Genomic DNA, 27,270 nt, shown 5'->3' with positions numbered 1-27,270 from the left:
TCCACCCCTATAAAATTATTGTTCGGTCCACAAGGATTCATCCCGGCTGGGCGCTTGCAGCAAGCACTATATAATACAAACTTTCACATTCTGTAGTGCATTCTGGAGCAAACACACGATGGAGCAAGCACATTCTGGAGCGATCACAAAATATATAATACACACAAGCACATGTTGGAGCAAGCACTATTTGAGCCTGGAGCAAGCACTATCAAAGCACTAGTCAACAAATGATTCAAGCATTAGTTGTCAGAATGAAAACCTTTGACTACCATATAAGATATAAAGATAGAAAGAGCACGTTCTGACAACATAGAACTAGATCTCAACGAGGTGACAATAATATGCTAGAGAAGTCACTGATCCAAAACTGCAAACATAGTAACATTGAACTCCTCGGCCGAAACAAGCTCCATTATTTAGCCCACTATATAGGTGACATGGATAAGGTATAACTTAGACCTTGAAACCTCTTGTCAGATGTGTTCTTGAGCTGCACAAGAATAGAGAGGAACACAGAGTAACTATATATTAGAAAAATGAGATCTATACAAGTATACAAGTATAAAAGCCCAATAATTCAGACAGGCCGTGAAAAAACTTGTACTTATAGGAGTGATTGCTACAGCATATACTTCTATCTCATTATCTGGACAAATCCATGTTTTTGTGCACCACTGAAACTACAGCACCAGTTGGAAAGAGGCATTCTAGTTGCTTAAGATAACTGGCATCTTGGCTTAACTCAATTCTTAATTTATGTCAGTTGATTGTTTTACCTAAAGTAATTCATAACCAAAGCACAAGCGGAAGAAAAGGCCAGTCTACAAATGGCAAAAGTAAATGGTGTACAAAAGTGGCAAACTGCACACAGTATGTTAGTGAATAGACTCAAGATTCAAAAGACCATGAAGAAACTCATCCAGTTTATATATTTTGGATTACACTAAGCGTACGCCTTTTTTCCCCTTTTGGCAAGAATAAAAGCAGTCCCTGTGAAGAAGGCAACTAGAAGCTTGGCAGTAGAAGACCAAACGCAACCGACTCCAATATATATGATCATCATTGTACTGACGACTACTAATAACTGGATATATGGATAGCTCATACTACTTTTACTATTAGTCAGCATGTAATTCTGAGTAGAAAATACAAGTAGTTCATCCCTGATCTACTACAAGAGGGAGAGAGACTGAGGGAGAGAGGGGTGAGTAGGAGGCGTAGACCGTCGGCGGCGATGGGCGACGCGGGTAGCGGTCGCCTTCGGGCTTCTTGCGGGATTGGCCGGGGACGGGAGTACCGGACATGATCGTCGTGGTGGACGTCGCGTCGCTGGCAGAGCTTCCCGTCGGCCTCGCACTTCCCAAGATCGGATCGGGATGTTGGAGAGGGAAGTGGCGGCGGTCAACTTGGGTGTTCGTGCCCCGGCCCCTCGCTTGTTCTTTATAGCGCGGGCGACAGGGGCCCACCACCCATATGGGCTGGACACCCCCGATCAGGGTGCATTCAAGAGACACTGCCCGATCTTTGGATCGGGCCCTGGAGATCAACTCCAACATTCTCCCCCTTGATCTCTCATTGTTCTTATTCTTGTTTTGTATCTGAGTTTGGTCCATCTCATTGCAGATCAGTGTATAGGGCGTGGCTCGTCATGACAGTTATTACCGTCAGATTAACAGCCACAATCACCTTTCCGGTCTGAAATGGAGTCTTATTCTAGGGTCCTCTTTGCCCAGGAATCATAGGCTTTCCCTTAAACCCATGCCGGCTAAGTGTTCTCTAAACACATTGGGTGGTAGGCCTTTTGTAAGCGGATCCGCTAACATCTTGTTCGTTCTAATATGTTCTAGACAAATTATTTGATCCTGGACTTGCTCCTTAAGAACATAAAACTTTATGTCGATGTGTTTGGCAGCACCACTCAACTTGTTGTTATGAGCATAAAATACTGCTGTCTCATTGTCGCAGTATAATTTCAGTAGCCTTTCTATACTGTCGACCACTTTCAATCCGGGTACGAAATTTTTTAGCCATGTGACCTACCCGGAGGCCTCATAACATGCCACAAATTCAGCATACATCGTTCTGAGCCCTCACGGGATTTTCTAGTTCTTCTGGTGCCGGCATTATGATGGCCAAATCTATAATAGCCATTCCTAGAGCAATTTGTGATTTTTGAAAATCATTTCCCATAGCTCAGCCCATTTAATTCTGGAATGGCATTCATATTTGACATAATGTTGGATCCCAAAATTTGAAAATTTGAGTACAAATTCAAGATAATAATAATGGCATGTTTAAATTTAACTTTGGTCAAAATTCAAACATACAATATTCTGTGCATTAAGTCTAAATCACCTTTGGGCAGAGATAGAGAAAATGCATAGAAAATTCTGGACAAGATTATAATATTGTAATATCAATTTTGGTCAGAAATTACAATATCATAATTCACACAATTCTGTATTCAAGTCAAAAATTCTATATTCCTCTGTATTAATTATCTCGTTGGTTCAAATTAACACAGAGAAAATTCACAATTCTTCGCAGTGGAAACATATAAAAAATCTAAATATTCAGAAGCACAATTCTATAATTTTCTTCTCTGAAAATAATACACGTTGGTGCATTTATTTGCAGAAAATAAATTCTAAACATATTCTTCAAAAACACATATTCAAATGGATTTTGAAAAAATAAAAGAAAATCTCATTTCTTGACTGTTCATTCGGCCCAACAGTCGTTTCAGCCCGAGGCCTGCTAGCCCCTCCCCCCCCGGCACCTGGGCCCTTGGCCTAGCAGCCGAAAATGACTCGCGGCCGACGCGTGCGCGATGGCGTGCCCCCGCGCCCAGGCCACAACCTGGGCCTGGGCCTGGGCCGGGGAAGTGGCTTGACCACTGCTCCCTCTTGGGCTGTAAGTGGCTGGCCTGGCTGGCGGCTTCCCCTGACCGTCGGATTGGATCCGACGGCTGGGCGTCGAAATCGGCGGATCAAAAACTGCCAGCGCCGGCGCACCCCTCAAACCCTAAGCACCATTTTTTTCCTCCCTTCCTTCTTTCGCATCTGAGTGGCGTCCGGTCAGTGACCGGGCGGGAGGAGGAGTGGCGGCGCTGCCACCGGCCCCCTTGCTGGCGTGCGCGCTCCCCCCGAGCGGGAGCGTGCCATTGTCGAGCGGCCTGACAGCGATGTTCGAGCCCGCACACCGGATCCGCGATGGATCCCGGTGAGCGGCGGCTCAATCTGCTCTGTGCGCCACCGGTCTGTGTTCTTGCGCGCATGGCGGTGGCTGGCGTGCACGCCGGCTAGAGGCCCTGGTGAGCCCCGCCGCCATTTTTTCTTGGCTAGGGTTAGGGTTCTTGGTTCTAGGGTTAGGGTTCTTGGCTTTCTTTGTCGATTCTGAGTTTCTCACTTCTCTGGTTCTTTGATTCGTGATCGATTCTTTGATTCTTCCACAAAACTGAACCCGATCGATGCACTAGATCGGCGTGATACCATTGTTAGATTCAACATTTCTGAGTTTCTGTACAAGATCTATTCTAGGCATACAAATCGGGTATCGGCTTTACATTCTGAGTAGAAAATACAAGTAGTTCATCCCTGATCTACTACAAGAGAGAGAGAGACTGAGGGAGAGAGGGGTGAGTAGGAGGCACAGACCGTCGGCCCTGGAGATCAACTCCAACAGCCCATGCCATTGATCCAACAACTGTCGTTCAACTCCAAGATCGACTATCAGGGACTATACCTACCTGATACTGCAGCCTGCTGCTGTTGCTGTAACAGCATGATGGGGTTTACTATATATTAATAATCTTGTGACGAAATGCTTGCAAATTAAGTTCGCAAACATCACAGGCACGAGCTCGTAGTGAGACCTGACGACCAGCAGCCATAGCTGGCTAGCTATATAGATCAGAGCTTCAGCATGCAATACATCCAAGGAGCTCAGAACGCACAGGGTACTGACTTACCCAGTATCAATCGACGGAGGAGCTGGAGCTCAGGACGATCGAGAAGAAGCTCAGAACCAAAAGGGATCTACCACAATAACATACGACCTAGGGAAAGAACCTCAAAAACAGATCGACCTCAAGCTCAGGATGATCTAGAAGAAATCGAATCAGATTCTTTATAAACGTGCCACGCACCTCAACTACCTCAGGCAAGAACCTCATGAACCGAAGAACCAAGAAATCGATGAGGAGAGGGAAAGAACGAGGAGGGCGCAGCCTACCGGCGAGAAGGAGGTGAGGAGCGTGACCGTCGGAGGGGAGGTGGGCGTCGTCGCCGTTGCCGCCGCGGTGCTGGCCGTGTGCGCCGTCACCTCCTGCCGCCGCCGCCGTCGGCCTCGATCTCCCTCGGCTTCGTGCGCCGCCAGAGCCGATGCCCTCACCCTCGTGGCCTCACGAAGCGCCCGGATTGGATGCGGAGGGTGGGAGGTGGGGATTCAACCCGGGCTGAAACATGGGAAAGGAGGGCGAACCGGGCCTGTTTTAAATCCGGGCCGTGCAAAAGAACGACGATTATGGCCCAGATCTAGTTTCAAACCGGGCCGCTCCAATCCGCCCAGAATGGGACTCATTCCGGGCTGTTCCGGGCCTTGCCGAACAAGGCCTTATCAAGAACTGCCAACTAGGAATGGGCAACACTCGGCTTGTCTATTCAAACACGTGGAGCCACCATATGTGCCATCTTATGATCCCCACTTATATTATGAGCTATTCGTTGGCTCATTATCCTCGAGAAATATATATGATAAATAATGTATAACTTAATTACTTTTAAAGCTTCCCTCCTAGCTAGGCTCTGAAATTTCAGTACCAACATTTTTGTTTGGTTTATGCCACTACAATTCTAATTTTATTGTCAAAGGTTGTAGGTTTTGGATCACTAGACCGGTACATAGTATCATAAACAAAGTATATTTTACATGGTAGCGGAATGAATCTAGATATCATAAAAACAATGGTAAGTACCTCGAGAGGGAGGGAGAGCGGGGGCGGATCTAAAGGATGGATCGGGTGGGCCCATAAGAATCGGTCCAAAGAGCAAGTCCACCGGTATCTTGGCCTTTTGAGAAGTGCTACAACGTCCAAGCTGCAGACTAACGGACTCATGTCGTGATTCGCAAGTGTGAGCAACCAGCGCTGGGGTGTTGGTGTTGAGTAGGGCTAGCGACGGCGAGCTAACTAGCTAGCAGCGTGGGAGGCTGGAGAGCTGCTGTGATCAGCGAGCTTTGACGGCGCCGACGTGTCGGATTGATGCTGGTGCGTGGTAGCGTGCGCGAGCAGGCCGGTGCAAGACGCGCGGTGCCGTGGCGGCATCCATGGCGGGTTAACTTTCAAAATGTTGAAATTGTAATAAAGATAAAATATTGAAATTAGAAACATAAAATGTTGAAAATATTGAAATTGAAATGTTGAATAGGCTCTTTTTCTTCTACGAGGTGGGCACCTTCTTCTCGGATGAGCTAGGTGCGCAGCGGAGTGAGGCGGGCGGCAGGCGCCGCCCGTGGGCGCAGGGAGCCGACAAGGCGGCGGCGGGCGGCGTGGGAAGGCAGCGGAGGGCACGGCGTGCGGCCTCCGAAGGAGGCGGACGGCGTGGCGTCGGCAGCGGGTGGCACACCAACGACGGCGGCACAAGCGGCGGACGGGAGAGGGCGAGAGAGGAAGGCTAGGAAGAGAGAAGGACCGGGATAAAGCGCGATAAACACGCGACCCCTACCCCTTTCCCCTTTGCTTCATATCGTACAGCTGGCTTGCATAGGTTTTTTTATCATGAACTTTCTTCATAAAAAATATTTTATCTCCACCGTACTATCTCCGTTTTGAATACCGATTATACCGTTGTGTTCTACATAACGAGACGAACAAAACTAGATCTCACTAGCATATATTTTGAAGAGGTTTTGCGCTGGTAGTAAGTTGCTATTTGTTATTTACATAAGTTGTCATAAAACGAAAACTTTTATACACATAAATTGCTACACATATAAGATAAAAGTTGCCAGAAAAATAAGTCAGTTTCCATACTCATAAGTCATATAAAAATATTTCTAAAATAAAAATTGACACATATGTATAACAAAAAATTGCGATAAAACAGAATCTATTATACATATGAGTTGTCACATATATAAAATATAAGTTGACACACATATAAGATAAATGTTTTCATGAAAATATATTTATAAATTGTCATAGAAAAAACTTACCACAAAATAATAATTTGTTATAAACATAAGTTGTCACAAAAATAAAATATGTTATACACATAAGTTGTCACAAGCACAAAATGTCACACACGTCAGTAGTAAAGAATGACTAAGCTGTCATACACATAAGTTTATATACAAGTTGTCACACATATAAAACAGAATCTATTATACACATAAGTTGCTACACATATAAGATATTAGTTACTACAATAAAATCTATCATACACTCATAAACATAAGTTGACACAAAGCAAAAATTTCTATGCGCATAAGTTGTCACCATAGGAAAACAATATACACAAAAGTTGCTACGAGAAAGAGAGGATGTAATCACATAAGTTGCTATTAATGCAAAATATCGTCAAAATATATGCAAGTGGGGGTCTAGTTTTGTTCATCTCGTCATGTAGAACACAATAGTGCAATCAATTATCAAAATAGATATAATATGAAGGAGATAGAACATTTATTGGACAAGTAATATTAAAAAAAAGAAGCATGCAAGGGGAGAGAGGAAGGCATGCCAGAGGAGGTGGGAGGCATGGGACGCGTGGGCTGCATGCACATCAGTCCGTAGCCAATTAATTTGCTGGGCCAGCCCGACATCGCGCGGGTCGCGCAATAAGTAGCCAGCGCGACTGATCGTTTGTTAGATTTTTCCAAGAGAGAAACCTAGAGTTTAGATGCGGATCCAACCAATATGATTATTTTCACGAATTTCAAATACTGAAAGGTGGGGAAATTTTTTTCGGAAGATGTATAGAATTCGCGAGATAAATACGTCTCCTCTACAGCTAGATGCGATTAACCCACATGGGCCCCTGATACTTTTGGTTGGGCTTGGCGGTTCTCTTGGGCCGACCCTGCTGTTAGGCCGCCTTGATCTCTTCTTCGTTAGCTTCCCTTGATGATGCAGCCTTCTTGAGAATGGTGACAGGTGGCACGGAAGGATTTCATTCTGTTAATTTCGAGGAGCACTGACGTTTGATTATTACTCTATTTTTAAATATATATATGGCGTTTAGGAGAAGCTAATTACAATAATGTGCAACAATCAGCAGGAAACTTTACAGCCATTGCGTGCCGCATGCGGCCATGCGTAACACAACACCAAGTAGTAACAATGATATTTTCAAAATCGAGCAGGAAGTTAAAATTCTATAACGAAACAATGAAAATACTCCGATGTGACGCTACGGCATCTGATTCTACTGGTAAATATCACCACCGGGATAGCTTTTTCTTGGGCCTCAGCTGAACGGAATCCAAGAAAAGCATAATCAATTCAACAATTAACAAAAATTCAGCATGAAAATTCTTATCAAATCCCATAGAAAAAAAAAAGTTTATCGCAGGGTATATGAACCGGTGATTTCTCAACTCCCCGCCGGATTCGCTGCTTCCGGCGGGTGGTGTACATATCCTCTTCTAATAGAGTAGTTTTACCTAGAATAAGGTTGGATTTCTTACCGGTGAAGATCTCGTCGGTAAGCTTTTGTCCCTTTCAGATTTTCTCTAGTATTGCCTGTGGTCTGCGGAGCTAGTCCTAGTGCTGTCTGAGGTGCTTGTGGTGCTTGATGGTCATATCTTTTGTGTGGTTTTCAACATCGACGAGTATGTTATTGTTTCTATCTTCTGCGCGGTGTTGAATTTCCTCGTGTTTTTCTTGGTGCTGTTGGTGCCTATGGTGCCAGCGACAGTGTTGGATCTGTAATCCAGAACACAGCGATACATATGTGGAGAAATTTTCAAAGGTTTAATTACCAACTCGTAGAGAAACCGGGTTGGGTTTGGTTCCCACCTTTAGTGGTGGTTTTGCTTCCCTTCGGGTTGTATCTTTCTCCAGTGAGTCAGAGCTGCCGGTGGCCTTTGAGGCGCCAGATTCCTTGCTTTACCGGCGATGTGATGGTCAGTGGCCATCTTCTTCAGCCAGGGCGTTCATCGATCTTATAGCATGTTGATGCTCTTGATATGCGACTCATGGTGGCATCGAAAAATTGTGAAGAGTTATCGTCCGGAAGGGGATCGGCTTCATGCTGCATGTTGCTCTGATCGCCGGCGACGAGTTCAACCGGGAGGACCTTGATCTTGCAAAGCCTGGGTTGTAGTTTCATTTTCCTTAAGAGGGTCTTTGTAAGATTTAATGTAAACATTAAGAAGTTTATGTAATATATATTCCCGGTTTCTCAAAAAAAAATGCAGCCTTCTTGAGGATGGTGACAGGTGGCACGGGAGGATTTCATTCTATTAATTTCGAGGAGCACTGGCATTTGATTATTACTGTATTTTTAAATATATATATGGCATTTATAGAAGAAGCTAATTACAATAATGTGCAACAATCAGCAGGAAACTTTACAGCCATTTATCTTGCGTGCCACATGCTGTCATGCGTAACACAACACCAAGTAGTATGAATGATATTTCAAAATCGAGCAGGAAGTTAAAATTCTATAATGAAACAGTCAAATACTCTGATGTGACGCTGCGGCATCTGATTCTACTGGTAAATATCGCCACCGGGATAGCTTTTTCTTGGGCCTCAGCTGAACGGAATCCAAGAAAAGCATAATCAATTCAACAATTAACAAAAATTCAGCATGAAAATTTCTTATCAAATCCCATATAAAAAAAAGTTCATCGCAGAGTATATGAATAGGACCGAAACAAAGATGGTCTGTGACAACAGGTACAAGATTTGGCATTGTCAAATTTATATAAAAATTTTAAAGTTAACGCCAATCTTAATAAGACTGCAGGCATGTATAGAAAAAGTTGGATGGCCGTTGCTCTGGTATCTAAAGCCAATGCATCAACATTTATATCTCAATATTATCACATATATGAAAACAACGAACTCTGACGAGGTAAACACGGCTCACCTGATTGCTGTGGCCACACTTCTTCTTCCGGCAGTTTGTAGCCCTCGTCGGAAGCCTTGCGTAGCACCTACAAGGAGAAAAGGCGCCACATAAAACACTAAAAACAGGGGGCACGAATTGTTACCAAAATACGCTGCGCAACCTGCTTCATCATGCTTACTTGCGGCAGATCATCTTCTTCTCGTTGTGCTGCAGCGCCAGGTTCCGAAGATTGAGATCAACGCTACGGGGGTAGCAGCCGTTCCCACCGCGGCCGCCACGCAGGAGCAGAACCAGGTGGAGCGTGGACTCCTTCTGGATGTTGTAGTCGGCCAGGGTGCGGCCGTCCTCCAGCTGCTTCCCGGCAAAGATGAGGCGCTGCTGCTCCGGCGAGATACCTGCAAGGTTGCAGTCCAAGAAAATTAAAGCAACATCAGTAGGGAGCTACTAAAACAAGTACAGGATAGTTTTCCAACTCGAAGCCTACCTTGACACTTAGTCTAGGGCTCTAGGCTGGGCGTGAATACCTTCTTTGTCCTGGATCTTACTCTTGACGTTGTCCAACGTGTCCCTGCTCTCGACCTCCAGTGTGATCGTCTTCCCTGTCAGCGTCTTCACGAAGATCTGCATCTCGCCGGCTGTTGCTTCAGAGCCGGGGGCCGGGGTTTTGGATATGGATGCTTGAGGCCACCGTCGTGGTCCTTCGGTATACGGTGGCTAGCGCCAAACACGAACAGCCTACGGGTATGATACGGCCTCGGCTATCATCTTTTTTTTTTCTGAAAAGATCCTTGGCAATCATCTGAATTGCCTCCTATTGAGTCTTTGCTTTCCTTTTTTTTTTAGGAAACTTTCCTTCCCTCTTTTTAGTGATGGCCGTGTAGGCTTGGGATTTCTGCTACGCGGCCCATATTGGCAGCCCAAGAGACGTGTGGGCTGCAATCCATCGTTTCAGAGTTTTGTTGCTACTATTTTCTAGTTGCATGCTGTTAATTATCCACATTCTTTTATTCACCCACATATATGGAATCGTTAGTTGTCTGAAAAGTATGCTTAACAATTAACCTGGTTGTAGTTTTTCGGATGTATGTCTGCGTATTATTATGGTTCGACTTAATATCGATGATTATGATTCATGAGATGCCCTGCACCTGCGCAAAACATCCACGTCTTCGTCTCCACTCCGTGCGTGCGAAAGGCATATCCACATGGTGATGTACACACACTCCACCCACGAACCTTCATCTCTTTTTCTCGTAAGCTAGCTGCTTGAGCAATTCCCTATAACTATAAGACTCCTTTAGTAATGCTTTGTTTAAAGCTGTAAGCAGGTTGAATAAGCACAACTCAGTCTTCTTATACACATCGAAACGAGACAGCAGGCAGGTGTTTAGGGCGATCTGCTGGATGAATAATATAATGCTAAGGATGAACATGGGATTTGCTTATGTGTCATGGATGAATGTATGCACTTGTTTCGTGGACCCGAGTTCTAATACCATGTCATAAGAATTATCATTTCATATCATCAAAATTGCTAATGTGTCACATCAATAAATAAGAATCAAACTCTCAGGAAACCTCTACTAGGAATGCATGCACTTATAAAACTTAATATCAATAAAAATATTGCAATATCTTCCCCCAACACCTTAGACCATCTTCACTCCTCCCCTTTTACCCTTTCTCATGTTGTCTTTACAGCAACATAAATAACCATTAGTTTACTAATATGTATTGGAACATATACTCAATTGTAGCTTCAAGTAGTATTTCTAGGGGCGAGCCATCAGCTCTCCCGCTGCTGGAAATGGATTTCTAGTGTGGGTGATGCAAACAGTATTTGTAGCTGCAAGAAGCAGAAGCAGGTACCATACTCATTCTAATGTGTTTTCACCCGCCTCTATGAATCATTTTTATAGTAGCGTTAAGGGCAGGGATAATGGTGGTCTGATGGCTGGAATCTCCACAGAGGGAGGTCACGGCGCACGGCAATGGGGGGGGGGGGGGTTGGGGAGGGTGGTGGTTCGGTGGTTGTATGGATGGTAGAGATTTAGTCTTGGCAGCGTGAGTATGTCGGATTTGGCTGGAGGAGCACCGGCGGTCAGGCAGTTCAATTGCTGAAAAAGAAAGAAGAATGGACGAACTAGGAGACGAAGGAAGAAGTGACCGGCGTCCGGTCAGTTTGAGGAGCCGGGCAGCCTGTGCTCGATCGCATGGGGGTTGTCGTGGCGGGGCCGGAGAGCTGCTGCGGAACGACATCGCCGTGTGCCGGTGGCTGCCTGACATGCCGCACAGTGATCAACCAGACACAAGGTCGAATCGGCCGATTCAATCAAGATCTTCAACGCACAAAGAGACCAAGTTTGACTGGGTAAAACTCCGAGAAATAGTGTATAGCTTGCCGAAATGATCAGTACCAAAATTGTAGAGCGATCATATCTGAACAAGTTTTATTATAGCCACAGCTCTAAACGTTCGAGGCTCGCGAGGCCCTCGCGTCGCCCTCCCGCACGAGCGCCGCGGGCGGCGACGCCGTCTAGCGCAGCGGCCGGCAAGCCCCACCAACCCTCCCCCTCGCCGCTGCAGGAGGGAGCCGCCGGGAAGCCCGCGCGGCCCCCCAGGACGGTGGCGGTGGGATCTCGCCCGGAAGGTTGTGAACGCATGCGTGCGGGCTTGTGCTCTGCGGCCGGGTAGGCGCCGCTCTGGTGGCGCGCCTCCGCCCCCTTCCTTTCCAATTCACCTCCAGCGACGCGCCTACAACCCCTCTAGGAGACGGAGCCGGGCCTCCGGCATCCGGATATGGTCTTTCCGTGGCCGGATGTGGTGCGGCTGCTGATCCGCGGAGGGTTTCGTCGGCGACATTGGCTGCCCAGGTGGGCGGCCAGGCGGTGGATCCGGGCTTCCAGCGCCCGGATCTGCGGTGCTGCGGGTGATACGGCGGCGCTAGCCCGCTTGTCGGGCAGCCAGGTGGCAGGGGCGAGGACCTCGGTGGGGGGCTTGCTCGGAAGGCATTGAAGCGTGGTGGCGCTGGCTTGCTGGACTTGGTGGTGATCTCTTGGGTGATCTCACCGGCGTTTCCGATGTAGCATAGCAGTCTCGTTCTTCCCAGTGCCAGGCCCCTTCGGTAGTTCCGTGTGGATTCACAATGGGTGGCTTCGGGGCTCCCGGGTGCAGTTCGGACGCCAGCTTGGCCTCCAGTGATGACTTGTCTCTGGCACACACGTCTTTGGCTTTGGTGTTGGAAGGACTAGCTCCGGCAACTACTTCTGGTGATGACATCTTCAATTTCGCCTTTATTTTCATTTAGACTAAGAGACCAGAGTCACCTTGGCTTCAATTCGCGGATTCTCTTACTCGAAGACGGATTTCATCTGCACTTTGTTTCGGTGGATTATGCATGGGTATCTAGTGGCTACTTTGCAGCATGGTATCTCAGGTAACGAGATCAGATGGTGTGCTGGACTTGGAGTTCGTGGCCGTTCGAAGTGGGTCATGTCTGGTCTATATGGAAATATTGGCCTGGTAAGAAGGGGGAAGTAGCACGGTGTGACTTTGTTGTGGTGGTACTTGTTACTAATTCACAGGTTCCGGGAAGAAATTTTCAGGTCTGACCTTAATTGGTTGTACCTAGCAATGATCTTGTTGGAGGCATTGTTTGGATCAAGATGAATTACTCCCTCGGGTGAAAATCTTTGATCTGGTCATAATTGGTTGGGTCACTGCAATGTCGGCGCGTGCGCGTGCCGTTCCCTCGTTGGAGGCGTTGCTTCGGGAGCCTACTTCATAGTCCAAGAGCTGTGTTGGTTTGCAAAGCGAATGAAAGAGAAGTCACTTATGGTAGTTTGCTGCGGCATGATCATTTGGGCCATGTCGTTCTCTTTTTTGTTTCTTTTTCATAGGCTGTGTGCATCTTAGTTATGCAGAGGCCGGGTTCGATCTTACATGATTGTATCATCTTGATGTAATTGTTTAAGATCAATAAAACTTCCCTTCTCCCAAAAAAACAGCTCTAAACGTTCCTAGTTTCTAACCTATGAAAGAGAGGGAGGGGTGAATTAGTCAATCTAGAACCTTAACCTATGGCTCCAACTTGTTTGCACAAAAACTTAATCTAAAACATACTATCTAGATGTGCAACTATGGTTCTTCTAGTGTGAAACTCTCATCCCAAAAGAGTTTAGCAACCCAAAGCCAATTCTATCAAGATACTACTATATAAAAGTAAAGGCACACAAAGAATGCTAGTATGAAGTGCAGAAACATAAAGGAGAGATGAGAGAAAGTAAACTCTCGACACGAGGATTTATCCCGTGGTTCGGTTTGACACTAAGTTGCCCCTACATCCACGTTGTTAAAACACTCAATCAAGAGTATTGCTTTTCGGCAATCAAGTCTCTTCCGCGAACACAATCACAGTTATCTTGATCATGTTTTCCACTAAGGAGCTTGAACACAAAGGAGGGGGTCTCCACGTCCCCCGTACAATGTCGTTGGCGTCGCTCCACACCAAGCCGGAGGGTCGAAGACGTGCCGGCGAGCGACTCCAAGGAGACCGGCGCACCAAGGTACACTTATTGGTTCACTCTAGAACCACTCACAAGGCAACAACACCTTGCCCTCTCACTCACTTAAGAACTAACCTAGCACTAACACTTTCAAATGTATGCTAAGGACTAAAGATTTGATCACTAAGCACTTGGGTGGTTTTAGAACTTCTTCAATGTGTCTAGGACTTCACTTGGACTCCAGCAACTCCAAAATGGCAGGGGAAACCCATATATATAGGCCACCAATTTGAACTAGCCATTTGTAGCCGTTATCCAATTTTTTGCGTAGGCGTCGGCTCTTTCGATACTAGACCGTCGGTTTGACCGGTGTATCGAGCAAGGTTGGATATTCCTCCAAGGCCAAAAAATAAAATAAGGTCGAGTCTTGAAAAAATCCTGGCCAGCTACAAGAGGAAAGGAGCCACTCAAGAGCAGAAGAAGCGACCAAATAAAACTAACCATACGAAGCCATCGCCAGGACATCGTGAGGAACCGGATTCTCGATCACGTCATGTTAATCATACTAGTGCACCATATTTATTTGGTGAGCTGGTTGCTCCATGGGTTTTGTCATCACAAACACCCATTGTTGCTAAAAATAATCTAGTCAAAAATATGCTTACCAATGCTGAAGGGATTGAGAACACTAAAGCACAATATAACAAGTACTTGTTGCCGAGGTGGTGTCCCTCAAGTTTATCTCACACCCAAAAAAAGAAGATTACAACAGATGTGCAAGAAAGAATCAGTGGAGCAAAAAGCAGAGATTGTGCCAGTAAGATCAGCGACTACGAAGAAGGTATAGCGGACGAAGCAAGTTGTTTCATCATCAACTTGAATTAAAGCAAGTCATGGACGATAATTTTTATCGCCCTTAGCACAAATAAATGGATGGTGTATTGTTAATCATCATTCTTAGAAAATTTTGGTCTACAAAATTATTTTTTGTCATGCAAGCTTTGCCAATAAAACAAGGGGCATATGTTGACGATCAAAATTAGCAGCAAGCCGATCAGGCTAGGCCAAGCGATCACACAGGTAATGATAAGCGGTCTGGCCGGTCTGAGTGTTGTAGCCGATCCGGCAGAGGCCGACCGGTTTCGACCGGTGGGTCTAGGCGGTCAGACCGGTCCACCTAGAGTCTGTGTGTAATTAATGAAATCCATAAATTTAGATTTGTAAAATGATTCTTTGCGGAACAAGACCTCCCCATGCTATAAATATAAAGAGTCATGGCCGATTGAAAACATCTAATCGATAAAAAAACATATCAATCTATTATTTGTCATTAATCTTGTTTTCTCCAAACCCTAACTCTTCCAACCCTTGTATCTGTTGTTCTTTTCTCGTCTCGACGATGTTTTGAAGGTGTTCTAGATGGCCTGCCGACCCTACAACAAAACTGCGTGCGCTTGCCCTAACTGGGTCCCTTCCGGGCGAGTGTTTGTCGGATCTTCACCGGTCTCTCGACGAAGACCGGTCTGACCGGCTACCCTAACCAGTCTGACCGGCAGCGGCGCTGCAACGTGCGCCTCTATTCGCTGTACGCGCTAGTGCAATCATGTGTTGGCCCTAAATCCGCGCCAACATATGTAAAACTTGTTTAGAGGCCATGGTAATTTAGAAAACTTATTTAAACAATTTTCTAATATCAATTTAGCCCCACGGTACTGCTAGTATGTCAAACTTGTTTCCAGGCCCGATGGTCCCCGTCAAGTATATGATTGTACATGTCCCTGTTATCAGCCTTATTTTCTGTGGTGGCAGTCGGAAGAAGTGAAAAATCCCACCGAACGCCTCAAATCAATACGGCGTCTTGGAAACGCACTATTGGACCGCATTGTGATTTTAGCGGGCAGCAGGAAGTAGGCGACCTGCACTTCTAGCGGCTGGGCTGTGGCCTGTGGGGAGACTCGTCCCAAATAGGACCCGCACCATATACAACCCACATACCTAGACACAGGCAAACTGTCTGTTAGATAGGTCTATTCGTCATGCCACACGACATTTTTTTGAAACAGTAGAGGTTTGCACCGCTACTAAGTACATAAGAGAGAGAATGTAAAACATGTCCAAACATGAATGCTCGAGCACTCCTCGTTCCCAAATGAGACACGAGTACGGTGCCACGACGCCCGCTGCTGGGGCCAGCCCTGTGATTCCCATTTAGGCCACGTTTGGCAGCCCTGTTTTCAAACCAGGCCTGTTTTCAAGCCAGGCTTGGATCGAGTGAATCCTCCTGGCTTCACTAATTATGGTCTGGTTTAGTTACAACTGGTTTCAATCCACCCCTATAAAATTATTGTTCGGTCCACAAGGATTCATCCCGGCTGGGCGCTTGCAGCAAGCACTATATAATACAAACTTTCACATTCTGTAGTGCATTCTGGAGCAAACACACGATGGAGCAAGCACATTCTGGAGCGATCACAAAATATATAATACACACAAGCACATGTTGGAGCAAGCACTATTTGAGCCTGGAGCAAGCACTATCAAAGCACTAGTCAACAAATGATTCAAGCATTAGTTGTCAGAATGAAAACCTTTGACTACCATATAAGATATAAAGATAGAAAGAGCACGTTCTGACAACATAGAACTAGATCTCAACGAGGTGACAATAATATGCTAGAGAAGTCACTGATCCAAAACTGCAAACATAGTAACATTGAACTCCTCGGCCGAAACAAGCTCCATTATTTAGCCCACTATATAGGTGACATGGATAAGGTATAACTTAGACCTTGAAACCTCTTGTCAGATGTGTTCTTGAGCTGCACAAGAATAGAGAGGAACACAGAGTAACTATATATTAGAAAAATGAGATCTATACAAGTATACAAGTATAAAAGCCCAATAATTCAGACAGGCCGTGAAAAAACTTGTACTTATAGGAGTGATTGCTACAGCATATACTTCTATCTCATTATCTGGACAAATCCATGTTTTTGTGCACCACTGAAACTACAGCACCAGTTGGAAAGAGGCATTCTAGTTGCTTAAGATAACTGGCATCTTGGCTTAACTCAATTCTTAATTTATGTCAGTTGATTGTTTTACCTAAAGTAATTCATAACCAAAGCACAAGCGGAAGAAAAGGCCAGTCTACAAATGGCAAAAGTAAATGGTGTACAAAAGTGGCAAACTGCACACAGTATGTTAGTGAATAGACTCAAGATTCAAAAGACCATGAAGAAACTCATCCAGTTTATATATTTTGGATTACACTAAGCGTACGCCTTTTTTCCCCTTTTGGCAAGAATAAAAGCAGTCCCTGTGAAGAAGGCAACTAGAAGCTTGGCAGTAGAAGACCAAACGCAACCGACTCCAATATATATGATCATCATTGTACTGACGACTACTAATAACTGGATATATGGATAGCTCATACTACTTTTACTATTAGTCAGCATGTAATTCTGAGTAGAAAATACAAGTAGTTCATCCCTGATCTACTACAAGAGGGAGAGAGACTGAGGGAGAGAGGGGTGAGTAGGAGGCGTAGACCGTCGGCGGCGATGGGCGACGCGGGTAGCGGTCGCCTTCGGGCTTCTTGCGGGATTGGCCGGGGACGGGAGTACCGGACATGATCGTCGTGGTGGACGTCGCGTCGCTGGCAGAGCTTCCCGTCGGCCTCGCACTTCCCAAGATCGGATCGGGATGTTGGAGAGGGAAGTGGCGGCGGTCAACTTGGGTGTTCGTGCCCCGGCCCCTCGCTTGTTCTTTATAGCGCGGGCGACAGGGGCCCACCACCCATATGGGCTGGACACCCCCGATCAGGGTGCATTCAAGAGACACTGCCCGATCTTTGGATCGGGCCCTGGAGATCAACTCCAACATTCTCCCCCTTGATCTCTCATTGTTCTTATTCTTGTTTTGTATCTGAGTTTGGTCCATCTCATTGCAGATCAGTGTATAGGGCGTGGCTCGTCATGACAGTTATTACCGTCAGATTAACAGCCACAATCACCTTTCCGGTCTGAAATGGAGTCTTATTCTAGGGTCCTCTTTGCCCAGGAATCATAGGCTTTCCCTTAAACCCATGCCGGCTAAGTGTTCTCTAAACACATTGGGTGGTAGGCCTTTTGTAAGCGGATCCGCTAACATCTTGTTCGTTCTAATATGTTCTAGACAAATTATTTGATCCTGGACTTGCTCCTTAAGAACATAAAACTTTATGTCGATGTGTTTGGCAGCACCACTCAACTTGTTGTTATGAGCATAAAATACTGCTGTCTCATTGTCGCAGTATAATTTCAGTAGCCTTTCTATACTGTCGACCACTTTCAATCCGGGTACGAAATTTTTTAGCCATGTGACCTACCCGGAGGCCTCATAACATGCCACAAATTCAGCATACATCGTTCTGAGCCCTCACGGGATTTTCTAGTTCTTCTGGTGCCGGCATTATGATGGCCAAATCTATAATAGCCATTCCTAGAGCAATTTGTGATTTTTGAAAATCATTTCCCATAGCTCAGCCCATTTAATTCTGGAATGGCATTCATATTTGACATAATGTTGGATCCCAAAATTTGAAAATTTGAGTACAAATTCAAGATAATAATAATGGCATGTTTAAATTTAACTTTGGTCAAAATTCAAACATACAATATTCTGTGCATTAAGTCTAAATCACCTTTGGGCAGAGATAGAGAAAATGCATAGAAAATTCTGGACAAGATTATAATATTGTAATATCAATTTTGGTCAGAAATTACAATATCATAATTCACACAATTCTGTATTCAAGTCAAAAATTCTATATTCCTCTGTATTAATTATCTCGTTGGTTCAAATTAACACAGAGAAAATTCACAATTCTTCGCAGTGGAAACATATAAAAAATCTAAATATTCAGAAGCACAATTCTATAATTTTCTTCTCTGAAAATAATACACGTTGGTGCATTTATTTGCAGAAAATAAATTCTAAACATATTCTTCAAAAACACATATTCAAATGGATTTTGAAAAAATAAAAGAAAATCTCATTTCTTGACTGTTCATTCGGCCCAACAGTCGTTTCAGCCCGAGGCCTGCTAGCCCCTCCCCCCCCGGCACCTGGGCCCTTGGCCTAGCAGCCGAAAATGACTCGCGGCCGACGCGTGCGCGATGGCGTGCCCCCGCGCCCAGGCCACAACCTGGGCCTGGGCCTGGGCCGGGGAAGTGGCTTGACCACTGCTCCCTCTTGGGCTGTAAGTGGCTGGCCTGGCTGGCGGCTTCCCCTGACCGTCGGATTGGATCCGACGGCTGGGCGTCGAAATCGGCGGATCAAAAACTGCCAGCGCCGGCGCACCCCTCAAACCCTAAGCACCATTTTTTTCCTCCCTTCCTTCTTTCGCATCTGAGTGGCGTCCGGTCAGTGACCGGGCGGGAGGAGGAGTGGCGGCGCTGCCACCGGCCCCCTTGCTGGCGTGCGCGCTCCCCCCGAGCGGGAGCGTGCCATTGTCGAGCGGCCTGACAGCGATGTTCGAGCCCGCACACCGGATCCGCGATGGATCCCGGTGAGCGGCGGCTCAATCTGCTCTGTGCGCCACCGGTCTGTGTTCTTGCGCGCGTGGCGGTGGCTGGCGTGCACGCCGGCTAGAGGCCCTGGTGAGCCCCGCCGCCATTTTTTCTTGGCTAGGGTTAGGGTTCTTGGTTCTAGGGTTAGGGTTCTTGGCTTTCTTTGTCGATTCTGAGTTTCTCACTTCTCTGGTTCTTTGATTCGTGATCGATTCTTTGATTCTTCCACAAAACTGAACCCGATCGATGCACTAGATCGGCGTGATACCATTGTTAGATTCAACATTTCTGAGTTTCTGTACAAGATCTATTCTAGGCATACAAATCGGGTATCGGCTTTACATTCTGAGTAGAAAATACAAGTAGTTCATCCCTGATCTACTACAAGAGAGAGAGAGACTGAGGGAGAGAGGGGTGAGTAGGAGGCACAGACCGTCGGCCCTGGAGATCAACTCCAACAGCCCATGCCATTGATCCAACAACTGTCGTTCAACTCCAAGATCGACTATCAGGGACTATACCTACCTGATACTGCAGCCTGCTGCTGTTGCTGTAACAGCATGATGGGGTTTACTATATATTAATAATCTTGTGACGAAATGCTTGCAAATTAAGTTCGCAAACATCACAGGCACGAGCTCGTAGTGAGACCTGACGACCAGCAGCCATAGCTGGCTAGCTATATAGATCAGAGCTTCAGCATGCAATACATCCAAGGAGCTCAGAACGCACAGGGTACTGACTTACCCAGTATCAATCGACGGAGGAGCTGGAGCTCAGGACGATCGAGAAGAAGCTCAGAACCAAAAGGGATCTACCACAATAACATACGACCTAGGGAAAGAACCTCAAAAACAGATCGACCTCAAGCTCAGGATGATCTAGAAGAAATCGAATCAGATTCTTTATAAACGTGCCACGCACCTCAACTACCTCAGGCAAGAACCTCATGAACCGAAGAACCAAGAAATCGATGAGGAGAGGGAAAGAACGAGGAGGGCGCAGCCTACCGGCGAGAAGGAGGTGAGGAGCGTGACCGTCGGAGGGGAGGTGGGCGTCGTCGCCGTTGCCGCCGCGGTGCTGGCCGTGTGCGCCGTCACCTCCTGCCGCCGCCGCCGTCGGCCTCGATCTCCCTCGGCTTCGTGCGCCGCCAGAGCCGATGCCCTCACCCTCGTGGCCTCACGAAGCGCCCGGATTGGATGCGGAGGGTGGGAGGTGGGGATTCAACCCGGGCTGAAACATGGGAAAGGAGGGCGAACCGGGCCTGTTTTAAATCCGGGCCGTGCAAAAGAACGACGATTATGGCCCAGATCTAGTTTCAAACCGGGCCGCTCCAATCCGCCCAGAATGGGACTCATTCCGGGCTGTTCCGGGCCTTGCCGAACAAGGCCTTATCAAGAACTGCCAACTAGGAATGGGCAACACTCGGCTTGTCTATTCAAACACGTGGAGCCACCATATGTGCCATCTTATGATCCCCACTTATATTATGAGCTATTCGTTGGCTCATTATCCTCGAGAAATATATATGATAAATAATGTATAACTTAATTACTTTTAAAGCTTCCCTCCTAGCTAGGCTCTGAAATTTCAGTACCAACATTTTTGTTTGGTTTATGCCACTACAATTCTAATTTTATTGTCAAAGGTTGTAGGTTTTGGATCACTAGACCGGTACATAGTATCATAAACAAAGTATATTTTACATGGTAGCGGAATGAATCTAGATATCATAAAAACAATGGTAAGTACCTCGAGAGGGAGGGAGAGCGGGGGCGGATCTAAAGGATGGATCGGGTGGGCCCATAAGAATCGGTCCAAAGAGCAAGTCCACCGGTATCTTGGCCTTTTGAGAAGTGCTACAACGTCCAAGCTGCAGACTAACGGACTCATGTCGTGATTCGCAAGTGTGAGCAACCAGCGCTGGGGTGTTGGTGTTGAGTAGGGCTAGCGACGGCGAGCTAACTAGCTAGCAGCGTGGGAGGCTGGAGAGCTGCTGTGATCAGCGAGCTTTGACGGCGCCGACGTGTCGGATTGATGCTGGTGCGTGGTAGCGTGCGCGAGCAGGCCGGTGCAAGACGCGCGGTGCCGTGGCGGCATCCATGGCGGGTTAACTTTCAAAATGTTGAAATTGTAATAAAGATAAAATATTGAAATTAGAAACATAAAATGTTGAAAATATTGAAATTGAAATGTTGAATAGGCTCTTTTTCTTCTACGAGGTGGGCACCTTCTTCTCGGATGAGCTAGGTGCGCAGCGGAGTGAGGCGGGCGGCAGGCGCCGCCCGTGGGCGCAGGGAGCCGACAAGGCGGCGGCGGGCGGCGTGGGAAGGCAGCGGAGGGCACGGCGTGCGGCCTCCGAAGGAGGCGGACGGCGTGGCGTCGGCAGCGGGTGGCACACCAACGACGGCGGCACAAGCGGCGGACGGGAGAGGGCGAGAGAGGAAGGCTAGGAAGAGAGAAGGACCGGGATAAAGCGCGATAAACACGCGACCCCTACCCCTTTCCCCTTTGCTTCATATCGTACAGCTGGCTTGCATAGGTTTTTTTATCATGAACTTTCTTCATAAAAAATATTTTATCTCCACCGTACTATCTCCGTTTTGAATACCGATTATACCGTTGTGTTCTACATAACGAGACGAACAAAACTAGATCTCACTAGCATATATTTTGAAGAGGTTTTGCGCTGGTAGTAAGTTGCTATTTGTTATTTACATAAGTTGTCATAAAACGAAAACTTTTATACACATAAATTGCTACACATATAAGATAAAAGTTGCCAGAAAAATAAGTCAGTTTCCATACTCATAAGTCATATAAAAATATTTCTAAAATAAAAATTGACACATATGTATAACAAAAAATTGCGATAAAACAGAATCTATTATACATATGAGTTGTCACATATATAAAATATAAGTTGACACACATATAAGATAAATGTTTTCATGAAAATATATTTATAAATTGTCATAGAAAAAACTTACCACAAAATAATAATTTGTTATAAACATAAGTTGTCACAAAAATAAAATATGTTATACACATAAGTTGTCACAAGCACAAAATGTCACACACGTCAGTAGTAAAGAATGACTAAGCTGTCATACACATAAGTTTATATACAAGTTGTCACACATATAAAACAGAATCTATTATACACATAAGTTGCTACACATATAAGATATTAGTTACTACAATAAAATCTATCATACACTCATAAACATAAGTTGACACAAAGCAAAAATTTCTATGCGCATAAGTTGTCACCATAGGAAAACAATATACACAAAAGTTGCTACGAGAAAGAGAGGATGTAATCACATAAGTTGCTATTAATGCAAAATATCGTCAAAATATATGCAAGTGGGGGTCTAGTTTTGTTCATCTCGTCATGTAGAACACAATAGTGCAATCAATTATCAAAATAGATATAATATGAAGGAGATAGAACATTTATTGGACAAGTAATATTAAAAAAAAGAAGCATGCAAGGGGAGAGAGGAAGGCATGCCAGAGGAGGTGGGAGGCATGGGACGCGTGGGCTGCATGCACATCAGTCCGTAGCCAATTAATTTGCTGGGCCAGCCCGACATCGCGCGGGTCGCGCAATAAGTAGCCAGCGCGACTGATCGTTTGTTAGATTTTTCCAAGAGAGAAACCTAGAGTTTAGATGCGGATCCAACCAATATGATTATTTTCACGAATTTCAAATACTGAAAGGTGGGGAAATTTTTTTCGGAAGATGTATAGAATTCGCGAGATAAATACGTCTCCTCTACAGCTAGATGCGATTAACCCACATGGGCCCCTGATACTTTTGGTTGGGCTTGGCGGTTCTCTTGGGCCGACCCTGCTGTTAGGCCGCCTTGATCTCTTCTTCGTTAGCTTCCCTTGATGATGCAGCCTTCTTGAGAATGGTGACAGGTGGCACGGAAGGATTTCATTCTGTTAATTTCGAGGAGCACTGACGTTTGATTATTACTCTATTTTTAAATATATATATGGCGTTTAGGAGAAGCTAATTACAATAATGTGCAACAATCAGCAGGAAACTTTACAGCCATTGCGTGCCGCATGCGGCCATGCGTAACACAACACCAAGTAGTAACAATGATATTTTCAAAATCGAGCAGGAAGTTAAAATTCTATAACGAAACAATGAAAATACTCCGATGTGACGCTACGGCATCTGATTCTACTGGTAAATATCACCACCGGGATAGCTTTTTCTTGGGCCTCAGCTGAACGGAATCCAAGAAAAGCATAATCAATTCAACAATTAACAAAAATTCAGCATGAAAATTCTTATCAAATCCCATAGAAAAAAAAAAGTTTATCGCAGGGTATATGAACCGGTGATTTCTCAACTCCCCGCCGGATTCGCTGCTTCCGGCGGGTGGTGTACATATCCTCTTCTAATAGAGTAGTTTTACCTAGAATAAGGTTGGATTTCTTACCGGTGAAGATCTCGTCGGTAAGCTTTTGTCCCTTTCAGATTTTCTCTAGTATTGCCTGTGGTCTGCGGAGCTAGTCCTAGTGCTGTCTGAGGTGCTTGTGGTGCTTGATGGTCATATCTTTTGTGTGGTTTTCAACATCGACGAGTATGTTATTGTTTCTATCTTCTGCGCGGTGTTGAATTTCCTCGTGTTTTTCTTGGTGCTGTTGGTGCCTATGGTGCCAGCGACAGTGTTGGATCTGTAATCCAGAACACAGCGATACATATGTGGAGAAATTTTCAAAGGTTTAATTACCAACTCGTAGAGAAACCGGGTTGGGTTTGGTTCCCACCTTTAGTGGTGGTTTTGCTTCCCTTCGGGTTGTATCTTTCTCCAGTGAGTCAGAGCTGCCGGTGGCCTTTGAGGTGCCAGATTCCTTGCTTTACCGGCGATGTGATGGTCAGTGGCCATCTTCTTCAGCCAGGGCGTTCATCGATCTTATAGCATGTTGATGCTCTTGATATGCGACTCATGGTGGCATCGAAAAATTGTGAAGAGTTATCGTCCGGAAGGGGATCGGCTTCATGCTGCATGTTGCTCTGATCGCCGGCGACGAGTTCAACCGGGAGGACCTTGATCTTGCAAAGCCTGGGTTGTAGTTTCATTTTCCTTAAGAGGGTCTTTGTAAGATTTAATGTAAACATTAAGAAGTTTATGTAATATATATTCCCGGTTTCTCAAAAAAAAATGCAGCCTTCTTGAGGATGGTGACAGGTGGCACGGGAGGATTTCATTCTATTAATTTCGAGGAGCACTGGCATTTGATTATTACTGTATTTTTAAATATATATATGGCATTTATAGAAGAAGCTAATTACAATAATGTGCAACAATCAGCAGGAAACTTTACAGCCATTTATCTTGCGTGCCACATGCTGTCATGCGTAACACAACACCAAGTAGTATGAATGATATTTCAAAATCGAGCAGGAAGTTAAAATTCTATAATGAAACAGTCAAATACTCTGATGTGACGCTGCGGCATCTGATTCTACTGGTAAATATCGCCACCGGGATAGCTTTTTCTTGGGCCTCAGCTGAACGGAATCCAAGAAAAGCATAATCAATTCAACAATTAACAAAAATTCAGCATGAAAATTTCTTATCAAATCCCATATAAAAAAAAGTTCATCGCAGAGTATATGAATAGGACCGAAACAAAGATGGTCTGTGACAACAGGTACAAGATTTGGCATTGTCAAATTTATATAAAAATTTTAAAGTTAACGCCAATCTTAATAAGACTGCAGGCATGTATAGAAAAAGTTGGATGGCCGTTGCTCTGGTATCTAAAGCCAATGCATCAACATTTATATCTCAATATTATCACATATATGAAAACAACGAACTCTGACGAGGTAAACACGGCTCACCTGATTGCTGTGGCCACACTTCTTCTTCCGGCAGTTTGTAGCCCTCGTCGGAAGCCTTGCGTAGCACCTACAAGGAGAAAAGGCGCCACATAAAACACTAAAAACAGGGGGCACGAATTGTTACCAAAATACGCTGCGCAACCTGCTTCATCATGCTTACTTGCGGCAGATCATCTTCTTCTCGTTGTGCTGCAGCGCCAGGTTCCGAAGATTGAGATCAACGCTACGGGGGTAGCAGCCGTTCCCACCGCGGCCGCCACGCAGGAGCAGAACCAGGTGGAGCGTGGACTCCTTCTGGATGTTGTAGTCGGCCAGGGTGCGGCCGTCCTCCAGCTGCTTCCCGGCAAAGATGAGGCGCTGCTGCTCCGGCGAGATACCTGCAAGGTTGCAGTCCAAGAAAATTAAAGCAACATCAGTAGGGAGCTACTAAAACAAGTACAGGATAGTTTTCCAACTCGAAGCCTACCTTGACACTTAGTCTAGGGCTCTAGGCTGGGCGTGAATACCTTCTTTGTCCTGGATCTTACTCTTGACGTTGTCCAACGTGTCCCTGCTCTCGACCTCCAGTGTGATCGTCTTCCCTGTCAGCGTCTTCACGAAGATCTGCATCTCGCCGGCTGTTGCTTCAGAGCCGGGGGCCGGGGTTTTGGATATGGATGCTTGAGGCCACCGTCGTGGTCCTTCGGTATACGGTGGCTAGCGCCAAACACGAACAGCCTACGGGTATGATACGGCCTCGGCTATCATCTTTTTTTTTTCTGAAAAGATCCTTGGCAATCATCTGAATTGCCTCCTATTGAGTCTTTGCTTTCCTTTTTTTTTTAGGAAACTTTCCTTCCCTCTTTTTAGTGATGGCCGTGTAGGCTTGGGATTTCTGCTACGCGGCCCATATTGGCAGCCCAAGAGACGTGTGGGCTGCAATCCATCGTTTCAGAGTTTTGTTGCTACTATTTTCTAGTTGCATGCTGTTAATTATCCACATTCTTTTATTCACCCACATATATGGAATCGTTAGTTGTCTGAAAAGTATGCTTAACAATTAACCTGGTTGTAGTTTTTCGGATGTATGTCTGCGTATTATTATGGTTCGACTTAATATCGATGATTATGATTCATGAGATGCCCTGCACCTGCGCAAAACATCCACGTCTTCGTCTCCACTCCGTGCGTGCGAAAGGCATATCCACATGGTGATGTACACACACTCCACCCACGAACCTTCATCTCTTTTTCTCGTAAGCTAGCTGCTTGAGCAATTCCCTATAACTATAAGACTCCTTTAGTAATGCTTTGTTTAAAGCTGTAAGCAGGTTGAATAAGCACAACTCAGTCTTCTTATACACATCGAAACGAGACAGCAGGCAGGTGTTTAGGGCGATCTGCTGGATGAATAATATAATGCTAAGGATGAACATGGGATTTGCTTATGTGTCATGGATGAATGTATGCACTTGTTTCGTGGACCCGAGTTCTAATACCATGTCATAAGAATTATCATTTCATATCATCAAAATTGCTAATGTGTCACATCAATAAATAAGAATCAAACTCTCAGGAAACCTCTACTAGGAATGCATGCACTTATAAAACTTAATATCAATAAAAATATTGCAATATCTTCCCCCAACACCTTAGACCATCTTCACTCCTCCCCTTTTACCCTTTCTCATGTTGTCTTTACAGCAACATAAATAACCATTAGTTTACTAATATGTATTGGAACATATACTCAATTGTAGCTTCAAGTAGTATTTCTAGGGGCGAGCCATCAGCTCTCCCGCTGCTGGAAATGGATTTCTAGTGTGGGTGATGCAAACAGTATTTGTAGCTGCAAGAAGCAGAAGCAGGTACCATACTCATTCTAATGTGTTTTCACCCGCCTCTATGAATCATTTTTATAGTAGCGTTAAGGGCAGGGATAATGGTGGTCTGATGGCTGGAATCTCCACAGAGGGAGGTCACGGCGCACGGCAATGGGGGGGGGGGGGGGTTGGGGAGGGTGGTGGTTCGGTGGTTGTATGGATGGTAGAGATTTAGTCTTGGCAGCGTGAGTATGTCGGATTTGGCTGGAGGAGCACCGGCGGTCAGGCAGTTCAATTGCTGAAAAAGAAAGAAGAATGGACGAACTAGGAGACGAAGGAAGAAGTGACCGGCGTCCGGTCAGTTTGAGGAGCCGGGCAGCCTGTGCTCGATCGCATGGGGGTTGTCGTGGCGGGGCCGGAGAGCTGCTGCGGAACGACATCGCCGTGTGCCGG

The 27,270-nt window shown here is 45.6% G+C and overlaps 1 protein-coding gene and 1 long non-coding RNA gene across 2 annotated transcripts; both read right to left on the bottom strand.

Annotated features, from left to right (window-relative positions):
- Nucleotides 1–505: 505 nt before the first annotated feature.
- Nucleotides 506–25,680, bottom strand: LOC120686371 (polyubiquitin-like). The gene is made up of 6 exons (XM_039968569.1): nt 25,522–25,680; nt 25,264–25,392; nt 9,608–9,718; nt 9,262–9,478; nt 9,098–9,144; nt 506–968 (listed from the first exon to the last, which is right to left on the bottom strand). The coding sequence occupies exons 1-6, from the start codon at nt 25,622–25,624 to the stop codon at nt 928–930; spliced, it is 648 nt and encodes a 215-aa protein (XP_039824503.1). The 5' UTR covers nt 25,625–25,680; the 3' UTR covers nt 506–927.
- Nucleotides 16,034–20,360, bottom strand: LOC120686372. Its single transcript, XR_005680151.1, has 2 exons — nt 20,151–20,360; nt 16,034–16,407 (listed from the first exon to the last, which is right to left on the bottom strand). It is a non-coding gene; the product is annotated as an uncharacterized LOC120686372 (long non-coding RNA).
- Nucleotides 25,681–27,270: the final 1,590 nt, after the last annotated feature.

This window comes from Panicum virgatum, chromosome 8N (genome assembly GCF_016808335.1).
Source record: "Panicum virgatum strain AP13 chromosome 8N, P.virgatum_v5, whole genome shotgun sequence".
NCBI classification, from domain to species: domain Eukaryota; kingdom Viridiplantae; phylum Streptophyta; class Magnoliopsida; order Poales; family Poaceae; genus Panicum; species Panicum virgatum.
The sequence above is the reverse complement of the archived record's forward strand: the minus strand, read 5'-3'. Positions and strand labels throughout refer to the sequence as shown.